Below are 25,957 nucleotides of genomic sequence, written 5' to 3'. Positions count from 1 at the left end.
TCCTCCCACCCTGCTTTCTTTGTCGTGTACACATAAAAATCCAGCAACCTTTCAGTCATGTTTGTAAGCATCACACTTTCCAGTCTGTGGATCAGTTTTGCAATTGCCTTTCAAATTCTCACTAATTTCCATGTCCTCTGAGGAACACAAACTCTAGAACTAAACTCTATGTGCTAGTATTAATTTTACCACCGCTGTCTTCAAATTACTATTGAATTTTTTAAATATATTGTAATTTTACTTTTTTTTTAAATCATGTCATGTAGATATTATGTTGATGCAGTCTTCTAGCATTGCTCAGGAACCAGCCAAATCAGCTTTTCAGAACATCTTCCACTCTCAGCATAACTTTTTCACAGTTCTCAGAGTTTGCATTTGACTGCACTGTGACCATTTAACCAGAAACATGTAGATTACCCTGTAAGACTTACTTATCTGCCAAAAATCTTTGTTCCATATTTTCTTATGGGAAATAAAATTTGGCAAATCCCAAATAAAGCTGCTAATTTTGCTGCACAGTTGATAAAGTGAAAGTCATTCTCAGTAATTAATCACCCAGGTTGTTCCAACTTGGATTCAAATAGACATCGGAGGGAGAAGGTACTATACTAGTGCCTGATAAAAGGCCAGGTTTCTCCAGTCTTCCTAAGACAGTGAACAGAGGAAAGAAWCGTAACCTAGACCTTGGGTAAGGACAAGCAGGGGGGATATGGACCGATGCCAGAGGTGAATGCACGTGGCGTGTGTGTGGGGGGCCGCTGCTCTGCAGATCTATTGCCTGGGGCTCAGGTCATCCCGTGGAGCTAGCTTGCTCCCTGCAAGCAGCAGTAGAGGTGCTTTCTGCCTCTTTCCCTCTCTCCCGGTGCTGGCATCTCCCTGCAGCCATTCAGGGTAACCCATCCTTACTTGTGAAAGTACCTTGCATTTACTCTTGTTTGCTACAGGTCACAAATACAGCTGCTGTTGACACAAGCCTCAACTCTATCAAATCCAGCAGCAGAAAGGAAACAACCACACTAGGTAGAGTCCCTAAGTTTTGGAAGGAGACTTTACATGCCCTCCACCCCTCCCATAACTAAATGAGCTGCCATATACTTGCAAAACAAACAAAAATACAACAAAAACATCTCCAGGAAGAGAATATGCTTTATCAGATTTTCTTTTCTCTCACTCTGTATTTTCATTCTAAAAGGATTCTACACATTTGTTTTTTGTGGAAAGATGAAGGGATAGGGTTCCTCTGAGGAACCTTACAGAATCTGCTCAAGAGATGTCAGTGCAGGAAAAGGCTGGGTTACAATTTACATTGCCGCTTACTGTTCTACTCCATACATATTGCAAATATTTGACAACTGCAGGATTAATTTTGCAGAAGAAGATATGTTGAGCTGGCTGTCAGGACCATGTGGGTTGCTGGCTCATGGTTTGCTGTATCTAATATATTTATATATATATAAGCTGTGGCTGGACAGTAGAAAAAAAAAAAAACCTTCTTTGCCACAAAATAAATGAAAAAAATACTTTTTCAGCCCAATCAGCTACCTGGTCAGTTCATTGTCCAATTGCACGAGTCAGTCAGAAAACATGGGTGAGAGCTGTGTACAAATGGAATTTAAAAAAAAATCCTCAGGAGAGAGAACAATTTTGACTGTAAACAAGTAATTCATAATGGGTTAATAAAAAAATTCTAACCCATTACTAAAATTTCTGAAATGTGTAATAAGTTTAAATACAGTAATTAATGCATTTTATAAATCCAGTAATTTTTCAATGGAATGTAAGGACAGTCCCCAGGCTCAGGTGTTAGAACTGCACTCAAATTATTCCCTGCTGCATCAGTAGTGTGAAGGTAATTACTCAGCAAAGAGGTTGCAAAGCCGATGACCTAGCCAGAATCAGTGTGTGAGCCCTCATCCCTCTGCACGATCATCTGCTGGAGTACAGCAGAGGTACAACCTCACATCTGTAAGGGAGAGACACCTCTTCCAAAACAAAGGGATGCAATCACACCCTCAAGGTCAACAGGAGTTTTTACCACTGACTATAATGAGTCGTATTTCACCCAGAGGATCTCTCAACAACAAATGAGAAAGAGCCTTACTTTAAAACTCATTCTTCTACGTGCTAATACATCTGGTAAGTAAAGCACAGCAACTGGCTATATGTAATTTCACATGTATATATCACAAACAGCATTTTCTATTTATTTTTAGTAAAGCTCAAGCATACATAAAATACATAACCAAGTGAACAACTGAGCAAGCTTCAAAATGCAGATTTATTCTTCAGTATAATAGCTAACAGCAGCAAAAAAGAGGGCACACATTTGCCTTTGAGGTTTTTTTAATTCAATATAAAAGCATTTAAAATTTACAGTATTTACAGGCAGTTTAGCTATAAACTTGAGACAAGAACCAAAGTATGCTCAGCAGGTCCATTTTGGATAGAATGCTGAGCTTACCAGAGCCAAGACGACTTGGGTTAGACATTGGAAAAATACTTTAAGGGCAACGCACTGCTAGAATAGATTGCCTGGTGGCGTTGTGGAGTCATTAGACAGACATGTTGGAGGAATGATGTGGGTCTGGGGAGAAAAACGAACCAGACCTCTGAAGGTTCCATCTAGCCCAGTGATTACGTTAATTTAGAGAATATGAAAAGTGTGTTAATAAATAAGGGTTTCATACTTAAAAGATTGAGTTTTTAAAAATCATACTAAAGATACCTATGCAGGTCACTATAGAAAACCTCTGTATTTTGGCTTTAATATAGAATACTTATTTTGTAAGATGAAAGGTGCTTTTTTTCCCTTTTTTTGAGACACACTGAACCTATTAATATGAATTAAGTATTTACTAGTATTAAACCGTTTACGTGGCACTACTTCAGAGCAACCAGTTACTTCTAGCTTTACCTGAGAAAAACAGTGGAATCTTAACCAGTGAGGGACTATATACAAACATACACTTCTGTTCTAAGCAACTGGACCACTATAAGATGTCTTGTTTTCACAGATGTCGGCAGATTTGAAGCATGCATTTTTTTTAAACTATATTTATATGAAAAAGCATAAAAACATAGCATTTGATGCTTCTTGCCAACACAGAATGTTACCACAATACTTTATTGTTAATTGCGGAGTTGATAAAAAATTGCGAAGTCCACACAAAAAGGACAATTAAAGAAATTCTTAGAAAAGTTGTTAGCTGTAGCTGGTAAGGCATTTCCATGTTTCCCATCTCAGGAAGTCCCCACACTGCAGGTTGCTGGACGCTGGATTGTATGCTGGCAGAAAAACCATTGTGCGCTTACCTTGTTCCTAGGCTCTAAATACCACTACTGAGAACTGCTGGAGACAAGACTGTGGGAGATGAAGCTTACTTTAACCCAGGGGATGTATTTTTGTCTCACTGAGACCTCACATTTTCAGTTAGTCACAGCTAACAAATAAAATAACCTGGTGTTTTATGCTCCCTGCAAACTTCTCCAATTCACAATCATAAAACCTGAAAGCTGTCTGAGCAATTGAAACATCTAGATGTACACCTTGGTTGGCTCAAACTGTTCCCATCCCACTGACTTCCAAGGTTAAGTACACAGCACTTAGATGACACACCTGTACTGAAAGTGATGCTTCAGTGGCTTTTGTAACTACAGTGTAGAAATTTTCAGTTATTAAAAGTTATTCTTGTGATAGCTTCAAGAAGAGGTTAGTTACATATGTATATATGTTGTTTAGTATGAAATACCTAAGCTCCTGTGCTGGAGTTTCAGGTTAAAGAGTAACGGTGCCTTTCCACTACACAAAACTACCCACCATGCCAAATTCTTCCCATATTTATTTCTGTGTTACTTCTGATCAATCTTAACTATACCTACCCTTAACTATATCCTAGCACCTGGCTGGTCCCTTCCACTCACAGGACTCCTTGAAAGATCCAGAACAGAACAATGTACAATGTAGTACTGGGGAGGGGGGAGAGGGGAAAAAAAAAGGAAAAAAAAAGGGAATCTGAGAAGGTCACTTGGTTTTAAAACCTATCCACCCTCACACAGGCCATGGGTATCGCTTCTTTTCCAGAAAGCACCAAAAATCAACAGAAGAAAACTATCCAGAACAGAAATCACTTTGTGAGCTCATCTATTCACACAAGTCTAATAGGGTGCGTCTTATTAAATAATTTGCACAGAGAACAGTGCCAGATATTAGAATTTCAAAATGCATTAGTATCACTATAACTCTAACATTTCTAAGAACTTACCTAATTATGACAGAACAKTTTTGAGACAGACAAACCAAATGGAATGATTACTATGGCTAATCCCTGACATTCTTCAGGAACAGCAACATTTTTTGGATGCAACTGACAAAAAGAAAATAAGCTGCCAATCACCAGAAGATGAAATACTCTTAGGAGTAGCAAAGAAAATAGTTACTCAGCAAATTAATGTCTGATTAGAAACTTTTTCAAGAAAACAAACAACCCCCCCGCAGTTTCTAGTACTCTAATTCTCCCTGTTAAGCCAAGCCTAACTTTAGCACTTATCTGACATTTATAAGTTTCCAAGGTTTTTATTGCAGTTCATATTTATCAACAAATCTACAAAACCTGAAAGAAAGGACAACAGCTTCCAACTCTGTACAAAACACAGCTGCCCATCTCCTTAGCAGCACAGATGGCTAAGAGCACGCTTCAGTGGTGATCCATATTATTAACCGAAGTCAGTTAAGTTGAAATTCAACTCCAAGTTAATTTTGATTTTCAAAGCCTTCTTAAAAGAGAGACTTACTTCCTGCCCTTCTGCTGTGGAGATACACACACACTATTAGATCCTGAGCAATGAGTCACCTGCACCAGTTGCTAGGAACTCAATCCAGAATGACATTGAAAAAATCAGATGGTCCCACTAGACTTAAATCTAATGCAGAAATACATCAAAGTCATTAAAACATACTGAAATATTTCTAACTCAGCTTTCTGTTATAACATAACTGCAACATTTGCCTACTTGATTAATCTTTTCCTCAAATTATCAAAATACTACTAGCAGAACTACTATATTCCTGTGAGTAGAGAAGGGAAAGACAGCTATTCTCTTAAACCCTTTGGGAATTGTGCATATACCACTGTGGTTAATGTCTGATATTTGCAGGAAAGGAAGCAGTCCAGTGGCTCCTCTAGAAACTAACTWTATCTTATGAATATTCAAATCAGTGAGAAATGTAAGGACAAAAGTACTACAATACTTGTTTTCCTTCAAAACCATTTGCTGTAATATGCAAGATTTATGAGCTTTTCAAACATTTATGATACATCTACAAAAAAATCTTTTAAAACAAAGACATTTTATAAAAAAAGTGTGCAGACACACCACCTTGTGTTTGTAAAAAAAATACCCTTTTCCCCTGAAGTAAGCTTCATTAAAACCTACTGTAAACATTTCTAAAGAATTTGTGTAGCTGGACGTTAAACAAACTTCCTTCAATGAGGATCAGTCAGCCTGCTAATACAGGAGTTTTTCAGAACGTGACTCAGTTACAGAACATATCTAGGCAACCCAAATCGATGCAGCTATACACAGATAAAACAATTTTTTAGAATAGCCTTTTTTTTAGAGTCACAGGACTTGTGTTTTGAAGGGAAAAGTCTAATGTTTACTAACTGAAATGTAGAAAGTGCACACTTCTAGTTGCAGAACAGAACAGAACAAATAGCTGGTTCTTGGCCATGGAATCAAATTCCTCAGGTCCTGCGTGGTGCATGAAAAAGCTATAGGTATACTCTTAAAAGAAACAGTAGGATTTCTTTTAATACAAAAATATTCTTTAAGCATTTAAGAGAAAACAAAGAGAAACAACAGAACACCTTCAATAAAGGCAAAAACTCTCAAACATTTCTTGCACATCTCTATCATAAACTAGTGAATGACTTCTTAAGTATTCAGTTCACGGAATTAATTTTGAAAAGGATTTGAGACAGAATGGAACAATGATAGAGCAACTGCTTTATATTCCTTCATGAAATACCTGTTCTCCATAGAGTACTATTAAAAAATTAACTTACTAATTCCTGTTTCAAATAGTACTCTATGCCATATACACAAACACTTCTGAAAGTGACAGGTTATTATGAAACTTTTCCTCACTTTTTATGTTGTTCTCAGGTACTACTCTTAGTTGCATTTCAGGATCCCATTGTAATAAATTAGACACTGGTGATTCTGTCTGGATCAGGATATTTTAAAACTTTTTGATGTTGATAATATGACCAATACTCTCCATAATCTTCAGTAATGCTGTTCTTCATGAGTTCTGGTTAAATTTGCAGCTACCCTGGTTAGTCAGTGGGTCTGTATGCAATCACAGGCCGTTCTTCACCAACATCTATCAACATATCTAATGGCACGTGAGGCTTGTCATAGCCTGAAAACTTGAGACAGCTGCTTGGATTGACTGTTTGTTGTACTTCTGTGGTAGAAACCTCTGGATCTGAAGAGTTACTGCATATCTCTGTCTGATTATTGTCAGAAATGAAATAACTCTCTTTCACTTTATGATTTTGTTCAACATCAGAGGATACCTCCTCTGTGCTTTCCTGCACAGAAGCCTCTCCTGTGTTGCTTGGTACCTCTGGCAGAAGAATAGAAGATGCTCCTTCACTGGAATTCTCAGGATTAACACCACCTTCTTTTTGCTCTACCTTCAGTGGGTTCACTTCATCATTTGCTGGCAATGCTGGCTCATCTGGCATAAGGCTTATCACAGAGTTGTATTTTGTCTCTAATTTTGGTTCTAGAAAGTTGTCTGTGTTTAGGTTTCTTATCACACTGACCTGAAATGGAAAAAAAAAAAAAAAAAAACCTTTTACTTTTGCGTAAGTTATTAATTTATTGGCTTTAGCTTCTGTCAAAATTCAGAGGTAAAAAAATGTTTGTAATATAAATTTAATTTTATTACAATAATTTCCAGCAGCAATTAGCAAAATGAGACTCTGGCAAGTTCACAAAAATGCTTTCAGTGTGCAAGTACATTGCAAGGACCAGCTCCATTTCATAGGTGCAACTTTCACCTGTTTTATTTTAAGTCATTGAAGTTCACAGTGGCAAGGAGAGCAGCAGAGGAAAAAAAAGCAATAGTACTCTTCTTCTTGAACCAGTTTTGGCAGCCTTTCAAGCCCATACATACACATGACCATAACTTGTAACGAGTATAATTTTCCAGCACTGTCTCAACTAGGAGAGATCTTCCAAGATGGATCTTTAAAACTATATGAGAACCTTTAAACAATCCTGCTAGTCACATTTATGCTGAAGTCTTCCTGGTCATTTCTCCAATATCATTAAGCACTCCGTCAGTGCTGCAACAAACTTTGATGTTTCCCTTTGAAAACTCCACTGGTGGGAGCACACATCAAGTCCTTCAATGGCCAGGCTTCAGCTTGTTTTAAATGAACACACTTTCAGGCTGTTTAGTTTCTTCAGATTTAGATTGATTTGGTGTTTTTTGTTTTTATTTTGTTTTGTTTTTAAGATATTTTCAAGAATACATATGAAAAACAAACTAGGGTAAGTTTTCAGCTGTGTAAAGCTGTTCCCTAAAGCTAGCACAAACCTTAGGGAAAAAGGGTTATTCAAGTCAAGAGTTCTTTTTCAAATTCTGTAATTCACTACACATATGTATCATGAAGTATGAGCTACTAAGAATGAGCTAAATTCTTACTGAGATGTACACAATCATTGTTTTTTGAGATGCTTTGTGAGATATTTTGACTGAAAATATTGGTTGAGTAAAATCTGAAAGGGAGGGATGTAGCTATGGAGGAAAAGGGGTGGGGGAAAAAAATAATGTAGTTTAAGAAAAGCTCCAAATAGGCAAAAAGAATCTCCCATTCTGTACTTGTATAAGAACTGATACAACCATCAAAAATCAGACCATTAAATCTAACTGTGCTTAACAAATATCTTCCTTGATCAAAAGGCTTTGAGGCCATATCTCTACATTCATACCTTCACAGCATGCTGGCTTTAGCAGAACTGATGCCATTCCTTCATCTCTCACTTCACTCCTGTACCTTCCCCTTCAATTGCCCTGGTATCTGTGATCTATGCTGGATCAATGAGACTATTCCAGTTAAAAAACCCACCAAAACAAACATTTCATGGAAATGAATTACTTGTAATCTGAGTTTTACAAACAGCTGTGTTAGCAGAACTAGGGTGAGATGATCTCTTTGGAAGTCAGAGTATCACTGGAAACTAGTAAAAATGGCATTAAGGTGGCTCCTGACACCGAGAATATGCCACACTACAACGTAACTGGCCTTTAGAAAATGAATATCCAGAGAGAATGATGGCTGTTATATGGGAATAGTCAGTATACTAGATAAAGAATATTCAGAGTAATTTTGCATGAGCATGTTTGGGAACTACCCATACTTAAGAATCTGATGCTTAAAAGGTAGCTGCAGAAAACAGAGTGTAATCAAGAAGGTGCAGATACTTAAAAGCTTATGAACAGTTACTAGGATTGATGTTGCACCTCTTGAAAATCTACTTATACAGATATATGGAAAAATATTGGATATTTATGTCATACCTACACTGATCTTTAAGGGATCAGAATCTGCAGCTTTTTGGAGTAGTAAAAATCTTACTCCAATAGTCACACAGTAAGTGACATGAGAAGATAATTCCCTATTTAAGTTGGAATACTTGAAGAACACGAATTAAAATTGAATGCTATACAAAATATGGCTAAAAGCTGCATTTACAACAGTATGAACCTTCCTCCCCACCCCACCTGTACCTGCTATACTACAGTAAAAACAAACAAAAGAAATCAAACCAAACAAAGGGAGTCCCTAAGTTCTTTCTGTCCTTTAAAGATTTGCACGGGCCCTAAAGTCATATTCCTAAAATGTGTTAGGAAAATGCCTTATACTCTACACAGTTTCTGCATTTCACACTGCTTGCTGGCAACGCTTAGAGAGAGAAATCCTGAGGATAAAGTACGTACTCTCTATACAAATACATCCAAGACTTTTGTTCTCAAAAATAAAACCAGTAGTTTTTGCCTTAAGCAACATGGAGCAGACACTCTATTTCCATTCATGAAACAAGGAAACCATTGGAAAAAAAAAAAAAACAAAACCCTCATGGGTTTCCTGGTACCAAAGGTTCTTTAAGAGTCGCTGACTCATGATTTATACGAGATAATTTAGCAATTCACACAGTCACTTCTAGTTTCAAAGAGAAGAATCAACAGATCCCACTGCATTAATCTGAATGCCATTCAAAGCATCTCCAGTAAAAAGTATAATTAAGATATGGGTTACTATTTGAAGAAAAATATTTACTGCAGATAAGTTAATATTTTTCTTTTGTGTACATAATACAGCATTGGTAAACTGAGAGCCAACAGGAGCTTAAACTGCATTTCAGCAGTATTTCCTGGCATGATGCATGTGCTCAGATATTTTAATGTCTCCAAAAAGAACACCTCAGGTTTCAGGTCTTTCACCATCTTAATAGACTAGAGTGTTACACAGGTGGAAGCCAGGCTCCAGGATACATATAAATGACACATCCAAAAAAGAATCAGTAACAGTCAAGGTATTTAACAGTTTCTGTCTTAACTTTATTTTCTGAGGGCTTGTCCACCTAGTTCATTAGTAATTTTCAGAAGCATGTTCTCTGGAGGAGAGTTTGAGAAGCCCATTTCAAATCTCCTTAGGGCTTTGACAAAATCTACATGGTCTTTGCATGTTTTCACAACAAATTAATGCTGGGTAAATGTATAAATAGAAGGCCCTTTTGCTGCCCTATAAGTGTCAACACGGGAAAAAGTACTTCACAAAAGCTAACGAAGCAACTTACCTCTTGTCAGATGATAATTATTTGTGGCAGATATCAGTCAATAAAATTTACAGGGACAATCAGTTACACGAATTGGAGAATCAGTTTCTCCAAATTAAAAACATATGTTGCAAAAGCATAACCACCAAAAAGCCAGAGTCACAGAGAAAATTCTTGAATGTTTCATCAGTATTTGTAAGTACTCTGCACATACACCAAGAGAATGCAGCCTTGTCATCCCTGCCAGGCTTGGAAAAAAGCATCAGCAGATAGCAGAAATGTTGATTTAAGCATGAGCTAAAAAATGAAATTTGCTGCTTTTCAAAGAGGCTTTTGTCTTTATGGCAAAGAGTGTATTTGGGTGCATTTTCTACCCACTGAAACATTTACCATCACTTAAAGATAAGAGGAGCTGAGAGAAAGAGAGTGAAGTTTCAGGAGACTGAGATGCCCAAGGCTTATTACTAAACTAAGGAAGGGTTCCTTTTAAAACAGATAAACCTTAACACAAAAATCTGGTTATCACGCACAGGACAAACTGGAATGACTGAAGATGGTGTGTGGGTGGGAGAAACACCTTGAAATACTTCTAGTGAGATAACTGAAAGATAACGAATAGCTCTTTAATTACAGCTGGACTGCTGATAACATCAGATACCTATGACCCAGGAGAAGACAACTAGCATGATGAAGTCTTGTAAACAATGTGCTCCATTTCACTAGATTCATATCCCTGGTAGGATTCCTCCTACTATGAATAGGGGTGTTTTGCACATTTAAACTAAGAAACTCTCTCTTATGAAAGTAACCACTCAATGTTGATACTGTAAGACAGTCACATTTTGGAAGTAAGACCTGAACATGACTGACGTGTTATTTCTCAGAGTCCTAAAAAGCTTACAGAAGACAATGTAAATGTTTTTGAGATCTAAATGGCAATGGATTTTTTTTTCTTTTCTTTGACTATATGAGCAGTGAGGCAGCTGCTTGATGATTGCTCTATTTTTTTTCCTGATGATGAAGAATTTCAACTTGCTGAAAGCCATTCAAATGATTTAATCTTTTAGTGCCTTTTAGTGTCTACTTAAAGCTGCTAGGAAGCAGACCTTTGGAAGGCAGCTGTTCTAAAGTGGGACACCTTGCCTAGCCTAGTAACATACAGGAAGACTCTATAGATGCTTCATTTTCAGACAAGCTCAGGTAAAGCACAATAGTTGTGACCTGTATGGAAAAACACGTCTGGTGCAGATTTAAAGTGCAGTGATAGGCTSTCAGCTCTAAGATGTCTTGAGATAATTCCCATATTATTCATATCACCTGCACTGAAACTATCCTTGTGAGCTTTACAATTTAGACCAGAGATTTCAACGGAAATGGACAGAAGGTAAGGACCTTTACAAACAATTTTAAGTCCCATTCAATTCCTTACAACAAGGCACGAAGTGGAATGTGAACCAGACTGCTTAAGAGTTGCTTGGTTTATATAGACTTCAATCAAAACCTTCATATAGCAGGGGAGAATCTGGTATGCTGGAACACCTAGGAAGCACAAGATAACATACAGCCCAGCAAATTGAGAGAATGGGCACTCAAGTTTCACCAAGACAAGCTAAAGTGTGAACCTGGAGCACACATCAGTAAGCTCACAGTAGTTATGTAGCACCCATCCTACTTGTGTGATGTTCTTTTTCCTAATCCCTTGGATGTGGTATCACAGTAGTTTTGCAAAGCCAGAACAACAAGGCATCTACTGGGCATAGCTTAGAGTCATGCTGGAAGAAGGTATCTTTTGCTATAATGAATTGTCTTCACGAAAATTGTGTGTATACGTAGAATAAAACATTATGTATTCAGATTGTTGCACACTGATGTGAACAAGAAGCTGAAAGAAATCACCAGTGTCTCACTTTTCCTACAGGTATGTGGGTATGAAATCTGGGTCTAGTTGCAGATTCCCTCTGATGGATTTATCTCATCTGGTTTTCTAAGTCTATAGCATGGATGGCTACCTCTGAGCTAGTTCCAAGGCTTCTGTCATAGTCCATGGAGAGGAACAGGCGGGTGCTTTGCCTAATCAGATGTAGATATTCATTGTAGAATGAGATGAATTACATCTGTGCTCCATCAACTCTACTAACTACATTACAGCTTACTATAAAGGGACATAGTGTCACTGGTTTGGATATCTCCATTTGGTCAAAGCAATTTCACCTCCTAATATCCTATTTCAAAAGAAAGCTGGCTCCGAAGGAACCTTGGGTGTTGAGCTACCCCTGCACCAAAATGGAGTTGTTTTAAGGGTCTTGAAGTTGAAGGATATGGAATTGAAGATCACTGCCTATTCTCTCTAGAAGTCATATGAAGCTTCCTGTATCTACTAAGGAGATAAATCTTGATATGATTACCAGTTAAGAATTACTACTGCCTCATGCGACAGTTCTTGAAACTTGCTGCTGATTGTTCAGTTGTGACTAACAAGACACCAGAAGTATAATATAACGGTACTTGTCAAATGCTCCGCTCTGGCCTTGTGTGGAAACAAGGAGAATTCCCTGCTGTTTAAAGACTGTCCACTCTGCTTCTTGAAGACTAAAAGTTCCCTGCAGACAAAGTTGAGCAGCTGCTGACCCCTCTTCCCTGCGACTGCCCTGTGTGAGAACAGATTTCCCCAAGTTCTTCTTCCCTCTCTCTACACCACTACTTTTTTCTTACTGCACACATTGCTGTAATAACATTAAACGATTAGCAGTATCACAATATTACCATAAAATGAAGGCATCTCATGTGTGTCCCTATCACTAGAATGAATATAAACGTATCTATGCGCACACACATTCAGTTTTTAGGAACTAAGTTTTCAAAATGGACCAAGTAATGTTGCTTCAGTTAAAGAGATTGAAGTCTAGTCCTAAAAAAAATACAGAGCATCTGGTTGCAGAGGCTGTGAGAATCTTAGATTGGTATAAATCCTAAACTTCTATGAGATCATAGTAAAAAATGAGAGAGACATAAAGCTGTTATAGTTATAAAACTTACCTAGCTGGAGAGTAAAAATCTGATACAGAAGTCTGAACTTACCAAAGACTTAGGCAGCTTTATGTTCTTCTTCCTTAGTTTCTTGCAGCCACAACATATAGTCAAAACTAGACCAAAGCCCAGGATAACACCAACCACAATTATAATATTTTGTGTGCCTAGGAAGTTAGAGAAAAATTTGTCAAGAAGTTTGGAAAATAAACCATTGCTGTATCATTTAGAATAACTTTAGAAACTGAAATAGCTCAGAACTCTTAGCTGCAATATGTGAATGTATCAGTTTATCACCTTTCTCACTCAAGAACTTAATTTATAAAACAGTATATAAAAATTATAATGACACAAAATTTTCAAGTTATGAATGCAGTACTGTTTTTATAGAGATAAAGGAATTTTATAAATAATCTCTTGTTCCTTAGAGATGATGGGTGTGGATGAAGTTTTTTACTTTTTCCATGTGATAGTATATTAATTGACATAAGAATTATTTCACATAATCTACCCAATAAAATTGTGAAATCTTTCAAAACATAGAACAGTTAATCCTCCCAAGCATACTGCTCTTCCTCTGCATAAAGAAAGAACACATGACTGCTTTTACTAATTTTATCCCTTTTCTCTATTGAACTTTCGGTCCATATTAAGTGACACTAAAAAGTTTGTAAGAGGTTTTCAGAGATACGAAGTTGGGTCACTAGCTGCCTTTGTTTTCTTAAGAAAAACAAGATGATACCTTAATTTTTTTTACCACGAGTTTATTGTTACTTCAAACTCATAAAGGCCTACATTCATTTTCTTTGGAGATGCGATTCAGCAAAAAAGCAATTTGTTACAAGAGGGATGTTGCGCTTCTGAAAACTGTGCAACTCACTGAATGATCCGTCTGTCATTTGTTAATTACACCAATGATCATGTACAGTCAAAACAAATTCTAGAATACCAATGAAGCAGGAAAAGCACCCCTGCCCCTTCACCCCCCAAAAAGAAAAAAATCAGGGTCATTCGAAAATAATGTATTATCTTTAGAAGTCTTTAGAACTGGGAGAGTGCATTTGGAAAGAATGACCGTGTTTTCTCTTTTCTGATACTCTCCTACGGGTCAAGTCAGCGCACTGCTATATCAGAGTCAGAATACTTAGCTAAAATGGATCTCTGGTCAGACTCTGTATGACAGCTCTTCAGTTACATTCTTACTAAATTTTTAGAATCCTCTTACTCAAAGTCTGCTTGAGAGGAACAGGAATGCAGCTTTCTTCTGACTGGGCGCCAAACATCAGATCATTATATAAACTTCCCTTCGCCGAAACACAATAAATGGAACCTTCAGAAGGAACTGGGATGTTTAGGCTACATTTATGCATATTACAATCGTCTGCAAGGAACTCATCTTTATTCTACAAAAAAGCAAAGCTGTATTATATCATTTGACTAAATACAAAAGGTAAAAATTACAATACCTTCCAACACTTCCAAAATATGACAACACTATTCGATATGTGGTCCTACATCTATGTGCCTTGCTAAAGCTGTGAACTTTGTCTATCAGCTATTTCCAAAAGAGAACAGTTTTACTTGCTACCTTAAGGAGTTATATTTGATCAAACCATGGTGCTTATAGCTAAAATCTTCAGATGCATCCAAGAGAGGAATGTAAATATAGACTATCAACAGAGCCTAATTCACTAAATTCAATTCCTAATTCCATAAAAATTATACCTGGATGCATATGAAAAGTTAACTCTATAAATAAACATATCTGCTATGAGTTTTCTCAAATTCACCCTCCATGATTGCCAAACAAATGAAGTGGTATCAGTATCTTGAAAGTTAGTCTTCTGATACAAAAGGTCTACCTAAAGTAGTAAAAGGGGCACAAAGTTACCAGTGTTTTATTTTAGCATGTGTGCAGCAATAGCAGCACGCAATCAAATAACCCTAACTTTTGCATACAGCTCATATAATAATCTTTAATTTTTGTTATTAGACATGCATTTGAACAACTAACATCTAGACCTGCATGTCATGTCTCTCACCACGACCCATTTGACATTTTAGGGCTTCACTTTGCATCAGTAGTCTTATGTTACATTCAGCTGTTTTTCTGATAACTGTTAGCTTTATGTGTTATTGAAGATTAAAAAAAAAAACCAACCAGAAAAACTAAAGGAGTGGACTCCCTGTTTATGTATTTAAAACACAAATATTTTAATTTGAAGTTTTCATTTTGAAACATACCTGATTTTTACTGTCCCCAAAAGTCACTGAGTAAGTGAGCTCTGAATAAATTCCTCCGATCCAAGGATAAAGCTCCACAGATGGAAACGGAGGATGGTAAATATCAACGATGATTTTGCCACTGTGCCTTGAGAGACGCAAATTAGGTGGTCCTATTTTTCCTGAAACACATTGTACCTTTTCTATTAGGCCAAAGCTTTTGACATAGTATTGAGATATAGAGATCTAATAAAACTTGCTATTTATATTTAACTTCCATAAATTCATTAGAGATTTGAAAAGAATTACATGTCTATTTTAATGCGGTTAATATTGTACAGCTGTAGTACTGAGAAGTAATGAAGGCATATGGATACAAGGATGAATCTGCTTCTAAAACAGAAATAACAGAGATAGTCCACAGAGAGTTTACTGTTAAAAAAAGAAAAAAAMCCCCCAACTTTCCTACATATATAAGGCCATAACAATTCAGCTTACTGACAACAGTTGGAAAAAAAAGAGTATTTACACATTTATAGGTAAAGGAGAACAGAATACAAAATACTGCTGACTAAATCCCACCCATAAACCATGCTCAACTAAAAACGATACAGTACCAAAAAAAGGCTATTTGAAAATCTAAACAAATAGTGTCTTGAGCAATGGTAGTTAGAAGCCTGATTTCCTGTGGCAATGGCCTATGAATTTTTGCTGTCTAATGATCTGACTGAACACATGGGTCTCTTGTTCAATGGAAACATTACTTTGGGTCTTTCTTCCATACATCACTGCTAATTTTCTGCAAACTGTGGAACTTAGCATTATTTCCACGGCTTCTGTTCCTTTGGCAAATGGTTGAAACTGACTATTGATTCCAAGTCATGAGAGTACTGGGTGAGGGAAGGGCAAGGAGGAAAGAGGCAATCGTAGAGGCAAACAAGGAGACACTCTATTCCTGCAACTCCAGCAATGCAGAAATCCAGCTCTCTCTAAAGTACAACCCAAGCTATGCTTGGTCAGAGACAAGTTCATGGGCAACATCCTGCCTGCAAGTCATAGCTTGAGAATGTAGCAAGTACTAAGGAAATCTCTTAGCCCTTCCCCACTCTTGTGTAACTTCTCACTTTGTGCTCCCCACATACTGCTGAGGCTTGCACCACAGTTTTGGAAAGGTTGGCTTGAAGTCTGGACATACAACTTTTATGGTATTAATGTTAAAAAGTGCTATTTGTACTAAAGTAGCCCAAAGCATTTAAATGAAGAAGGAATAACTGTTACTTAACCAGACACAGGGGATTTCTGTAGTTTCTAGGTAACATCCATAGACACCCAAAGCTGTCAGTAAGTGCAGTTAGTGTCAAGACATCACTTGGTAAGTGGGGCTGTAGCGCCAAGACATCACTTCACTGACCACTCGAATACAACTTCTACGGGATCAGAGCTCCCAGTAGCAGTTTGCTACTGTTCTTGCCAGCAGGCAAGAATATGGGAAAGATGCATAGAGTATATCACTAGCACCACTTCCCTGCTTTTAAAAGTTTTGAAAAATATTCAAATACCGCAGTGGGAGGGCCAWAAAGTCCCTACAGAGGCAGCACTAAGAAATTCCTACTGAACAACAATCATACTTCATTTCAGCCTGGACTCCTGAGCTTATGATATTCCCAACTGGGACACAATAATGCAGTAAAAAAAAAGATAATTCTATTCATTTTTTAAATTTTGGCAGAAAATTACAAGATTTAGGGTATGATGGAACTTACCATGCTTTTGCAAAATAAACTCACTTGTCTCAACATACTCAGACTGTTCTGACTCAACAACAGCTTTAACTCGAAGCCAATGGGAGGAAAAGAGGTCTTGTATTTCCCCTGAGACATCACAAGTGTGAGCCGAGATGTTCACACAAGTTGAGATGGTCTTATAAAAACCTAAGCTGTAAAACAGATCAAACAACAGTTAATACAGTTGCCACTTATTGTACAGTATACTGCCTATGACAAAACATCTGACAAATTTTTCCTTAATTTACACTTAGGCAACCTTCACTTATCACTACATGACTTTACCAAATCGAAATAAAACCATTTATCACAGACTGCTTTTGCAGGTTTTTTTTTGTTTTTTTTTTTGCAGATTGCTTTTATATGCTTCCAGAAAATATGAGGTACAGGAAATAATGAAAGAATAAGAACTTACTTGTAAGGTTTGATTTCCACCACAAAATGAGGGGTTTCAAAAACATGTGGGTAATGCCAGTGCAAGACAGTCTTGAAATTTTCGGATGTTATTACAATTTGTGTTGGCAAAGGTACTAGAAAGAAACAGAACAATCAGACTTAGTCAAGCATGAGAAAAGCCAAATATATTTTTGAATTATTCGGAGAAGGCAACATGCTAGAAATGACTAGAAAAATTAGACATAAAAGTCCCAAATACTTCTCCCAAAGAGGACTCAATTTGCTACCAGTATGAACACAACAGAGCCTTGCAGGCTGATTTTCTATTCTTTTCTCTTGCAGAGATAGTTTTCTTCCTATATGCAACCCAGAACCTCAGATAATCCATGTGTATGGAAAGCAAGTCTCTCAGCCCATATGAGGTTCGTCAGCTGTGATGATTACAAGGTTATGTTGGTATTATACGGATCTACTAGCAGGACAGATAATATTAATTTACTGAAGTTAGAGTAGAGTAGTCCAACTCCTGCAGATCTATCTTGCTCTTTGAGAACCTCATCAGAAGCAGGGGGACCAAAGCAGGGGGACCAAAGCTGTAGAATCCAGGGTCCATGCCCCAGAAAAGCCCTGCTGTCTCCTGACTCAGCCTTGCCAGAAGTCAATAGTCCTACTGGGGAAAGCCTGGATTCAACGTGAATTTCTGGCAATGACATTTTTAAGTCTCCTGCGGTATTCCTTAAAAGGCTGTTATAATAAACTACTAACGTTCATGAAGAACATGAACAGCGAAAATACTATGTAGTTTCACATACAGGAGAGCATTTGAAGTACAGTTAGTAAATAACATCAGAGGTGAGGTAGTAAATGATACAGGAATAAAAAATAGCATTCATGGTTTCCTCATAAAGGAAACGTGTCTGTGCTGAGCACCAGCTGGGATGGGGGAAGGGTCAGCTGCAGGGGAAGGACAATTACACGGCACTGTAAGTATTAAAGGGCGTCACAGCATGCAAAGAAGGGGACAACTCATATTTGACCTGCTCTAGGTTGCTTCTTGTTCACAAAGTGAGTGCTCCAACTTCTTGCTCTGTGATACATTAACGAGGGAAAGTAAACAATTTTCATGTCTTGAGAACAAGACCACAAAGATAACACCTGACAAAGAGTAATATATAGAGGCTCAGATATGCTATTAACCACGAAGATTTGATACATGCAATATACATCACTGCAAATGGTGCTGTGGTTTAGTAATTTTCTAATATGTACAAAAGTGGTATTTCAGTTATTGGAAAAAAGGAACACAATCATCAAATTTGCAACCACAAGAAAAAAAAGGTGTCAAGTTGATAGAAGAGGTGTCAAAGCACACAAATGCTACACTGTGCCTTAAAAGTAAATACTTGATGCAATAAGCCTTACAAAATTTTACTGTAGTGTACTATTATATAAATAAAACTATATTATATAAATAAGACTATACTTAACAAAAGAGTGGAAAAATCAAAACCCAGAGAATATTAGAACTGCCAGTAGAAGTTTAGCTTGGCTCCTTTGTGAATGCACAACTAAAAGTCAGGTAGTAACTACAAACCATTTTGCTTTCTCCTCCCTCATTCTTCCTCCTGTACCCACATTTTTGTTTTGTACATAGACTGAGTTACTTAATGAACGAACAGTCTTCAATATTTTTGTTAAATTAGATCATTAGGCAGTTTCACGACTTAGTTATGAAATGCTATTCAAACATGATTCTTAAGTAAGATTTACTATTCCATCTAAGCTCTTCTATGATACTTATCACGAAATTATGCTAGCAAATGCATTTAAATCTATGCAAGTATTTTTCCAACACCTCTGCAAGAGAAATGATCATTCCTCCCATTTTACACTTGGAGATATAAGGCAGAGGAATATAATGTTTAGAAGTATACACAAATACTGAGTGCCCAGCTAGGACCCAAGAGATTTTACCAAATTGCTTCTCCACAGATCCATGAAAAACTATTCAACCTAATCCCCCATTCTTCCACCCGGAGATGTTTTTTAATATGCTCCTTCACTCCATTAAAACACTGAGACTAAAAAACACAAGAACTCTTGCGGAAAACAAGCCTTCTTCATGAAAAGATGACTTTCCTCACAAACTATATAAAATAAACCACCTTCCAGCCACGAGTGATGTCACCACTGACATGCCAACATCCCATACCACAATGGCACCGCAAGTTGGCCTTGATCATTTACAGGAACAACCATACACACATATTGTCAGCTCATCCTTTTCATCCCTACTTACAACTTTGCTCTCAATGACCAAGCTAATCAAATGGTATCTCCCACAAACTAGTTACTCCCTCTCTGATCTCTCGCTCCTGATCCTCAAGAAAGGCCTACAGGACACCTTTCAGCATGAGTTGAGAAGCTAAAATTCATAACTCTACTCAGGACTAAAAGTCAGTAGTGATACAAGTTTTATAGCATACCTCCTCTCACCCCATTAAACTCTCTCCATGTTTCACAGGCCCCAAATTACCTGCCTTTCTTTTTCGAAGAGACACCACCTCATTACTTCTTCCACCACTTCCCTTATTCTCTACAGGCAGCAACCATCTTGTCCCTCGGGTGGTCTAATGGATATGCAGTAAACTCAATATTAAGTGCTCTCAGCTTGCATTTATCTTTGAGGTTTGCTGGTTCTACTCTGGAGCCAAAGAAGGCCTGAAAGCTCATCTCCTTTTCCTAATTACTTTCATGGAAGATGACATATCTACCCGCAAAAATTGCCTAAACAATTTGAGTCATGGAGCTATTTTTCAGGTCATTTAGTAATTCACAGAAGCTTAAGATGCAGAACTTAGCGCTCAGCACTACAACAGATCAGACCACCGGGTGTCAAGATAAGCCCCGAAAATGGATCAGCTTGTGATCACCCATGGAAAGTCTACTTTTAATGCCTTGAGGAGACAAGTCTAGTCCCTTTCTTCAAGTTTGTTATCTCCCCCACCTTGTTTTTACATAAATAGTCTTAAGCTGACCAGTTCACAGCCTCTTACACAGGCTGTCTATCTGCCTTCTAAGAATTTCTCCTCCATTCAGTCCCCTCTCTTGTGCCAGTGCAGAGACAGAGCCTTGCGATACCCCTCTCCCAACTTCATTCCACTCCAGCATCAAGACTACAGACCACAGAGAACACAGCAGGTTTTCAGAGCACTAACATTTAATGTTCATAGATGTTACTTCTGTGTATTACTAGTTAAAATGCCACAACAGTTTATTTGAACAGTTTTATTAAACCATAACGAAACATTAACTTTTTAAACATGCTACACTGTTCTGCTATATTGTTCAGCAGGCACAACTAGGGAAAGATGATAGTGGCTAGTGACACAATGGTATCTTTAAACATAAAACTCCTGATTTATAATAAATTTAATCAACTCAAATACAGCAACACTCAAGGAGCAAAATCAAACAGTGAGAAACTAAACATGGGAGAAGTGTGAAAAATTGATCAGCAAACCAAGTCATGATGCATGATATAGGACATTCAACAAGTTGTTTTGCCTCCAGTTCAAATACAGTCATTCCATCCTCACAGTTAGCCCCATTCACCCTGCTGTGTAAGATGGCAATACTGGCTAACAGAAAAACAACAGAGACTTCAGGAAGAACAGTTTTGCATAGAGCCAGAGAAATTACCCTAGGGATGTGCAATATGGAACTACTTCAGACAGTGTATCTATATCCAGAGAACAAGTGAATAAAGGGAGAAAGTAGGTGGAAAGATCAGTCAGATTTCTTTTTTCTTTCTTTCTTTCTTYTTTTTTAAGATTATGGAAACTAAATATGCTTGGATTTTGAGGATAAAGAACTGGAATGTTGGAAAGTAAAGGCAGTAAAAAGGGAGGAGTAAAAACAAATATAAGCAAGATTACAGAATGAACTAGAAATTGAGCATTTAATAGAGAAGATCAGAAGTGGGAATGCAATTGCTTAGTTGATCTCAGCAAACTCACACAAGGATCAATTTTAAAGCAACATACACTGCTCACTGAGAGAAATGCGAGTATTTGCTCATATCCAAGCAGCCCAGACTATTTAATTAATGCTCCCAAATGGGGTGACAAAGATCTGAGCAAATGTGACATGCACTGTGGTGCGGAAAAAAAAAAATCAAATATCCTCTCAATGTGTGTTTAATTAAAGTACTAAAGTTCTGGAGACACTTGCCTCTTCAGCAGACTGTTACATAGCGGACAGGAAGGAAACGCATGCAGGAGGAAATACTTTGAGATTAAAAGGCAGATAACACTGAAAGACTTTTGTTTTACTCCAAATATTTCCTGCTTGGTTTCAGGCTATTAAGAAATAAGGGTTTTTTTTGTTTTGTTTTTCAAAGTAAAGGGAGCAAGCATACCTAGCTGCACTGTCACAACCACATTCTAAAGATCGAGGACAGAAGACAACTCACAGAACTAATACAGTAGTTGCACACAATATATGGTATAGTACTGTTTCAAAAACATTGATCAAAACAAAAGATACTTGCTCGTATATACAAGATGACAAACCTAACCAGTCCCATTTTGTACATTCACTTGCCTTTGTCAACAATGCCATATTGTACACAAGTTTTTTCACAAATCTCAGCAAGTTCAGAAACACGCAGATTGAGAAAGATTTCTGTATCTGGCTGAAGATTATCTTGTTCACTATATGTATGTTTCTGAAAAATACTACATGGAAGACATTTGTGAAATACAAGTTTGGAGCAGCCACATATTCAATCAAGTTATCTTTAGAGTACGTATAGAAATATCTTGTCAGACTTAATTTTTTTTAATATATAAATAGATGTCCCAACCATTTGCTGTGCCTCAGTAATGAGCTATTCAACAGCAAAAACTCAATCAATGAACTAGAGAATCAACGAACACTTCACAGGGGTAAAAATGAGGCAGCCTTCCAATTGATGTTTGTATCCTGTGAAAAGTTTAAAAAAATAAAATAAAATCCTCCTCCCATTCTAATGGGGCAATTAGGCATTAGTATAAATACAGAGGCATAAATACAGATTTGCTACCACTAATCACAGAAGTGGAATTTAACTGAAGGTGTCATACAATAACAGTTTAGTCTAGTGAGTTCACAATGCAGACTCTTTGATACAGTTATCTCAGGCAACAAAGACTTAATGGACCAGAGTTCCTTCAAGTTTCATGTGCCTATTGAACACAATTCAAGCACTAAAAGTACAAATTGAAAGTCAGAGCTTAAAAAGGACAAACTATGAGAAAATAATTAAAAATACATCTTTTGAAAGTCTGTTCCAGAGCCTTTTTTGGGTTTCCATGAAAAACAAACAAATCCCTATAATCCCAGAGTGGTATCTAGTAGGACAACAGTTTCAAGCCACTTCAATATGTCAAGGGAGACATCAGTTTAAACTTTGTTCTGGATTCATACCAAATGGGTATCTTGTCATTTAGGCTGAAGAGTTAAAAGGCAACCAGACACAATGCTAACAAAACAGTCCTTTCTGGGCTACAGACTGGGAAAGCAGTGTGCATTCCTTATGTCAGACCTGGGCTCCACCTGAGCTCATGCAGACATTTAATCTCCAGCTACTTTAACTGCATCCAGAAAGGGCAGCAGCTTTGGGGACTTCACAAATGTAAAAATAGGATTCCCCTGAGCTTTCATCACCACTGAAGGGGAAGACAAGGAGGAAAAAAAACCCAGATAAATCTGCACTACCCTCAGAATGCTTCTCTGGGGCCCTTTTGCAATGCACTGACTTGTCACAGAAGAAAAAACAGGTGGTGGCAAAAGGCAGCCTGCACCCCAGAAAATGGATTCAGAGAGAAGTAAGTCTGTGCTAAGGGTGAAAAACAGCATGTCAAAAGGAGTTAGCCTTTCATTGGAAACTGTACAATTTCCTTCTAGAACAAACCCCTTTTGATCATTTAGAGCCTCACTGTGATCTGCTCTGAAGCAAACAGAATTGGCCTGTGTTAAAGCAGAGCGCAGCAATCTGAGGGCTGGAAGAGAGCTAGCAGCACTACCCAGAACTGCACGACAGAGCTTTGGCAGGCAAACAACAGTGCCCAGCAGAGGCTCTACAAGCACCAAATACCTGCTATGGAGAGAAATGGGAAATGGCTGTCAGAGAGGGGGCTCTGTCCACTGCCATGTTGCCCTTCAAAGAGCATAACACCATTAGGATGCAAACAGCCTGTACATCCGTTCTTACTACCCACCTCCTGGCAGGTCAGGCCCTAAAGGTGCACAGCCCACCTCCTGCCCTTGTCGGACAGCTGAAGCGGGGACAGAGCTTGTAGGTTGGCTTGAGCAAGGAGGCTGAGAGACAGGCAAATACCAAGCATCAAGGTGCCAGGAGAATTTTGCTCCTGCTACCTGCTTGGCCTTCCTCGGAGTGGCAGCAGCCATGTAGCATATGGAAAAGTTTGCACACGCTTGCCTTCACGAGCTCCCCTCTGTCGCCCAGAAAGGAATCCAGACATAGACCACTCTTGTAATGTCTTTTCTATACTCTGGTGGTTCTTCCTGAACAAAGTTATTAAAAATAAGCTTAAATCAATGCATGTAACAGCAAGTCTATGCAGAAAATTCTACTAGAAGTTCTCAAAAGATCTTATCAACTTCAAAAGGGAAATCTCATTCAATTTTACAAATGAATAAAGAGTTCAAAGACTAGGGGTCAGAAGCTATTAATTTAAAAAATGTTTAGTGAGTGAAATAAAATTAAGTAATTTCATAGAATATACAACCATGAATATACACTTTACAAAACATCTAGTACTTTTTTACTGCTACTATTTACAACAGGTTTTTTACTTCCTCAGGGCTCAGAGTTTTGACACTAATCCACAGAGCTTTTTTTTTTTTTTTTTAGTTGTAGTTTATGGTAAATGTCCCAGCAAGGTACTATGCTGTACTAAGAGGACAGTCTTGGATCACTATAAAAAGAAAAGCATAAGTTCAAGAAAAAAGCATGCACAAGATGGAGTTTTTCACAACTGCTGTAAAAGTAAGAGTTAAATACTGTTTCACCTGTTTTGTGACTATTCTTCCCTTTCACTAGAGCTGAAATATCACTAAACAGCACTCTATCATCTCATTATTTTTTTGCTTGTAGTTGTACAGAAGAACTGCTATGACTGCCAATAAACAGAACTGTAAAATAACAAGCCAAAAAGACTAAGATATCAACAGAACACACACAACTGGTGACCACAAAAAGCAAGTACACGCATATACTTGGAAATCGGGCTTTCAATGTGCAAGAAGTACCTGAACTGCTATCACAGTCTAAAAAGTACCATAATCTTGAGTACCTCTTGGGACCTCTCTTTCAGGACACCTAGATGCAGACTGGACATTTTCATTGACAAACGCCCAGCTCCACTGACAAATCACTGGCATATCTATACGGACATGGGCTTGTTTACATGTTAAGCACCCAGTTGTAGGAAACAGAGGTGGTGTTCAACCACTCAGAAAAGAGCTGTTAGGTTGTCTGACTACTCTAGGCAAAATTGTGTCCTATAACAAAGGACTAAGATCACTGATAGAAGTGCATTTCCTCCTTACCTTTCAGCTTTGAGATATGTATTACACCACTAGAGCTCTGAAAGCTCTGATAAGACTTAAGAAAATAATCACTCTATTGCAAAGGAAAACATAAACATGTTTCAGAATTCCCCTTCTTCTACTCTAATCTTTCCACTGTAAGCCAGCATACCTACTTATACCTATGTAATAATGAAATAATAACATTCTATTAGTTTTTCATTACAGATATAACAAGGATTTTGATTCTGCTAATACACAACAATGTCTATTAGAAATTCTTCCATGATGTTTTTGTTCACTAAAAATCTAAGGTTTTGCTTAAACAATGAAGTCTCTGAAGGATATGGTTATAGAGACTGCTTCTAGCCTGAGCGCTAGCCATCAGGAAAACTCTCCTTGTGTTTTCAAAACGTAACTCAGGAGTGTATTCTGCCCTTCACCCGAGGGTTTGCTGCACTCATGCACAGAAAAAAATGAGCTTTTTGCTTCTAAGCAGCTCAACACACATCAGCTACCCCACACCACTGTACTGTAGTTTTAGATGGAGGTAATAGTTGTGCTGGACAAGGTTGGATTATTGCAGGTTCACTTTACCCTAAAAGTGATTTTCTGGTACTTTTTTTTTTTTTTTAAACTTCAGAATTTCTAATTAAAATTAAACATATTTTTAAATCTCTTCCAAATACCCCTAGTTCAGGCAAGTTATCTCCCATTCCCTCTATAGGAGCCCCACTCACACAAAAAATTTTTTTTTTTTTTTAAACTTCAGAATTTCTTATTGCAACATAAGAAGTCTTGCATTTCATCAGCAATGAAAGCATGCCTTTAGAGGATGCCAGTTCTAGATGCCCAAAGCTAGTACTTAACATATCAATCCTACTTATTGCTAGAAGTGTGAGAAAAGGACTTCTCTGCAAGGTTTACTGGTTACAAAATTAAACAAACTGGATGCTGAAGATCTAAACTACCAGTGACAAATGAGTGGACAGATTAACGTTTTTTCTGCTCCTAGCCTGGGGGGGGGGGGTAAACCTAAACGGTCTTCAAAAGTCTCATAAGGCCAGAGTGTGCCC

The 25,957-nt window shown here is 37.6% G+C and overlaps 1 protein-coding gene across 1 annotated transcript; it reads right to left on the bottom strand.

Annotated features, from left to right (window-relative positions):
• Window positions 1-2,179: 2,179 nt before the first annotated feature.
• IFNGR1 (interferon gamma receptor 1) lies at window positions 2,180-23,827 on the bottom strand. Its single transcript, XM_026076225.1, is given in 8 exon segments — window positions 2,180-6,833; window positions 12,934-13,049; window positions 14,108-14,285; window positions 15,127-15,287; window positions 16,869-17,041; window positions 17,305-17,419; window positions 23,706-23,743; window positions 23,745-23,827. Coding segments are annotated over 8 exon segments (1,344 nt in total). The 5' UTR covers window positions 23,813-23,827; the 3' UTR covers window positions 2,180-6,338.
• Window positions 23,828-25,957: the final 2,130 nt, after the last annotated feature.

This window comes from Apteryx rowi, unplaced genomic scaffold, assembly GCF_003343035.1.
Source record: "Apteryx rowi isolate R43461 unplaced genomic scaffold, aptRow1 scaffold_429, whole genome shotgun sequence".
Taxonomy (NCBI): Eukaryota; Metazoa; Chordata; class Aves; order Apterygiformes; family Apterygidae; genus Apteryx; species Apteryx rowi.
The sequence above is the reverse complement of the archived record's forward strand: the minus strand, read 5'-3'. Positions and strand labels throughout refer to the sequence as shown.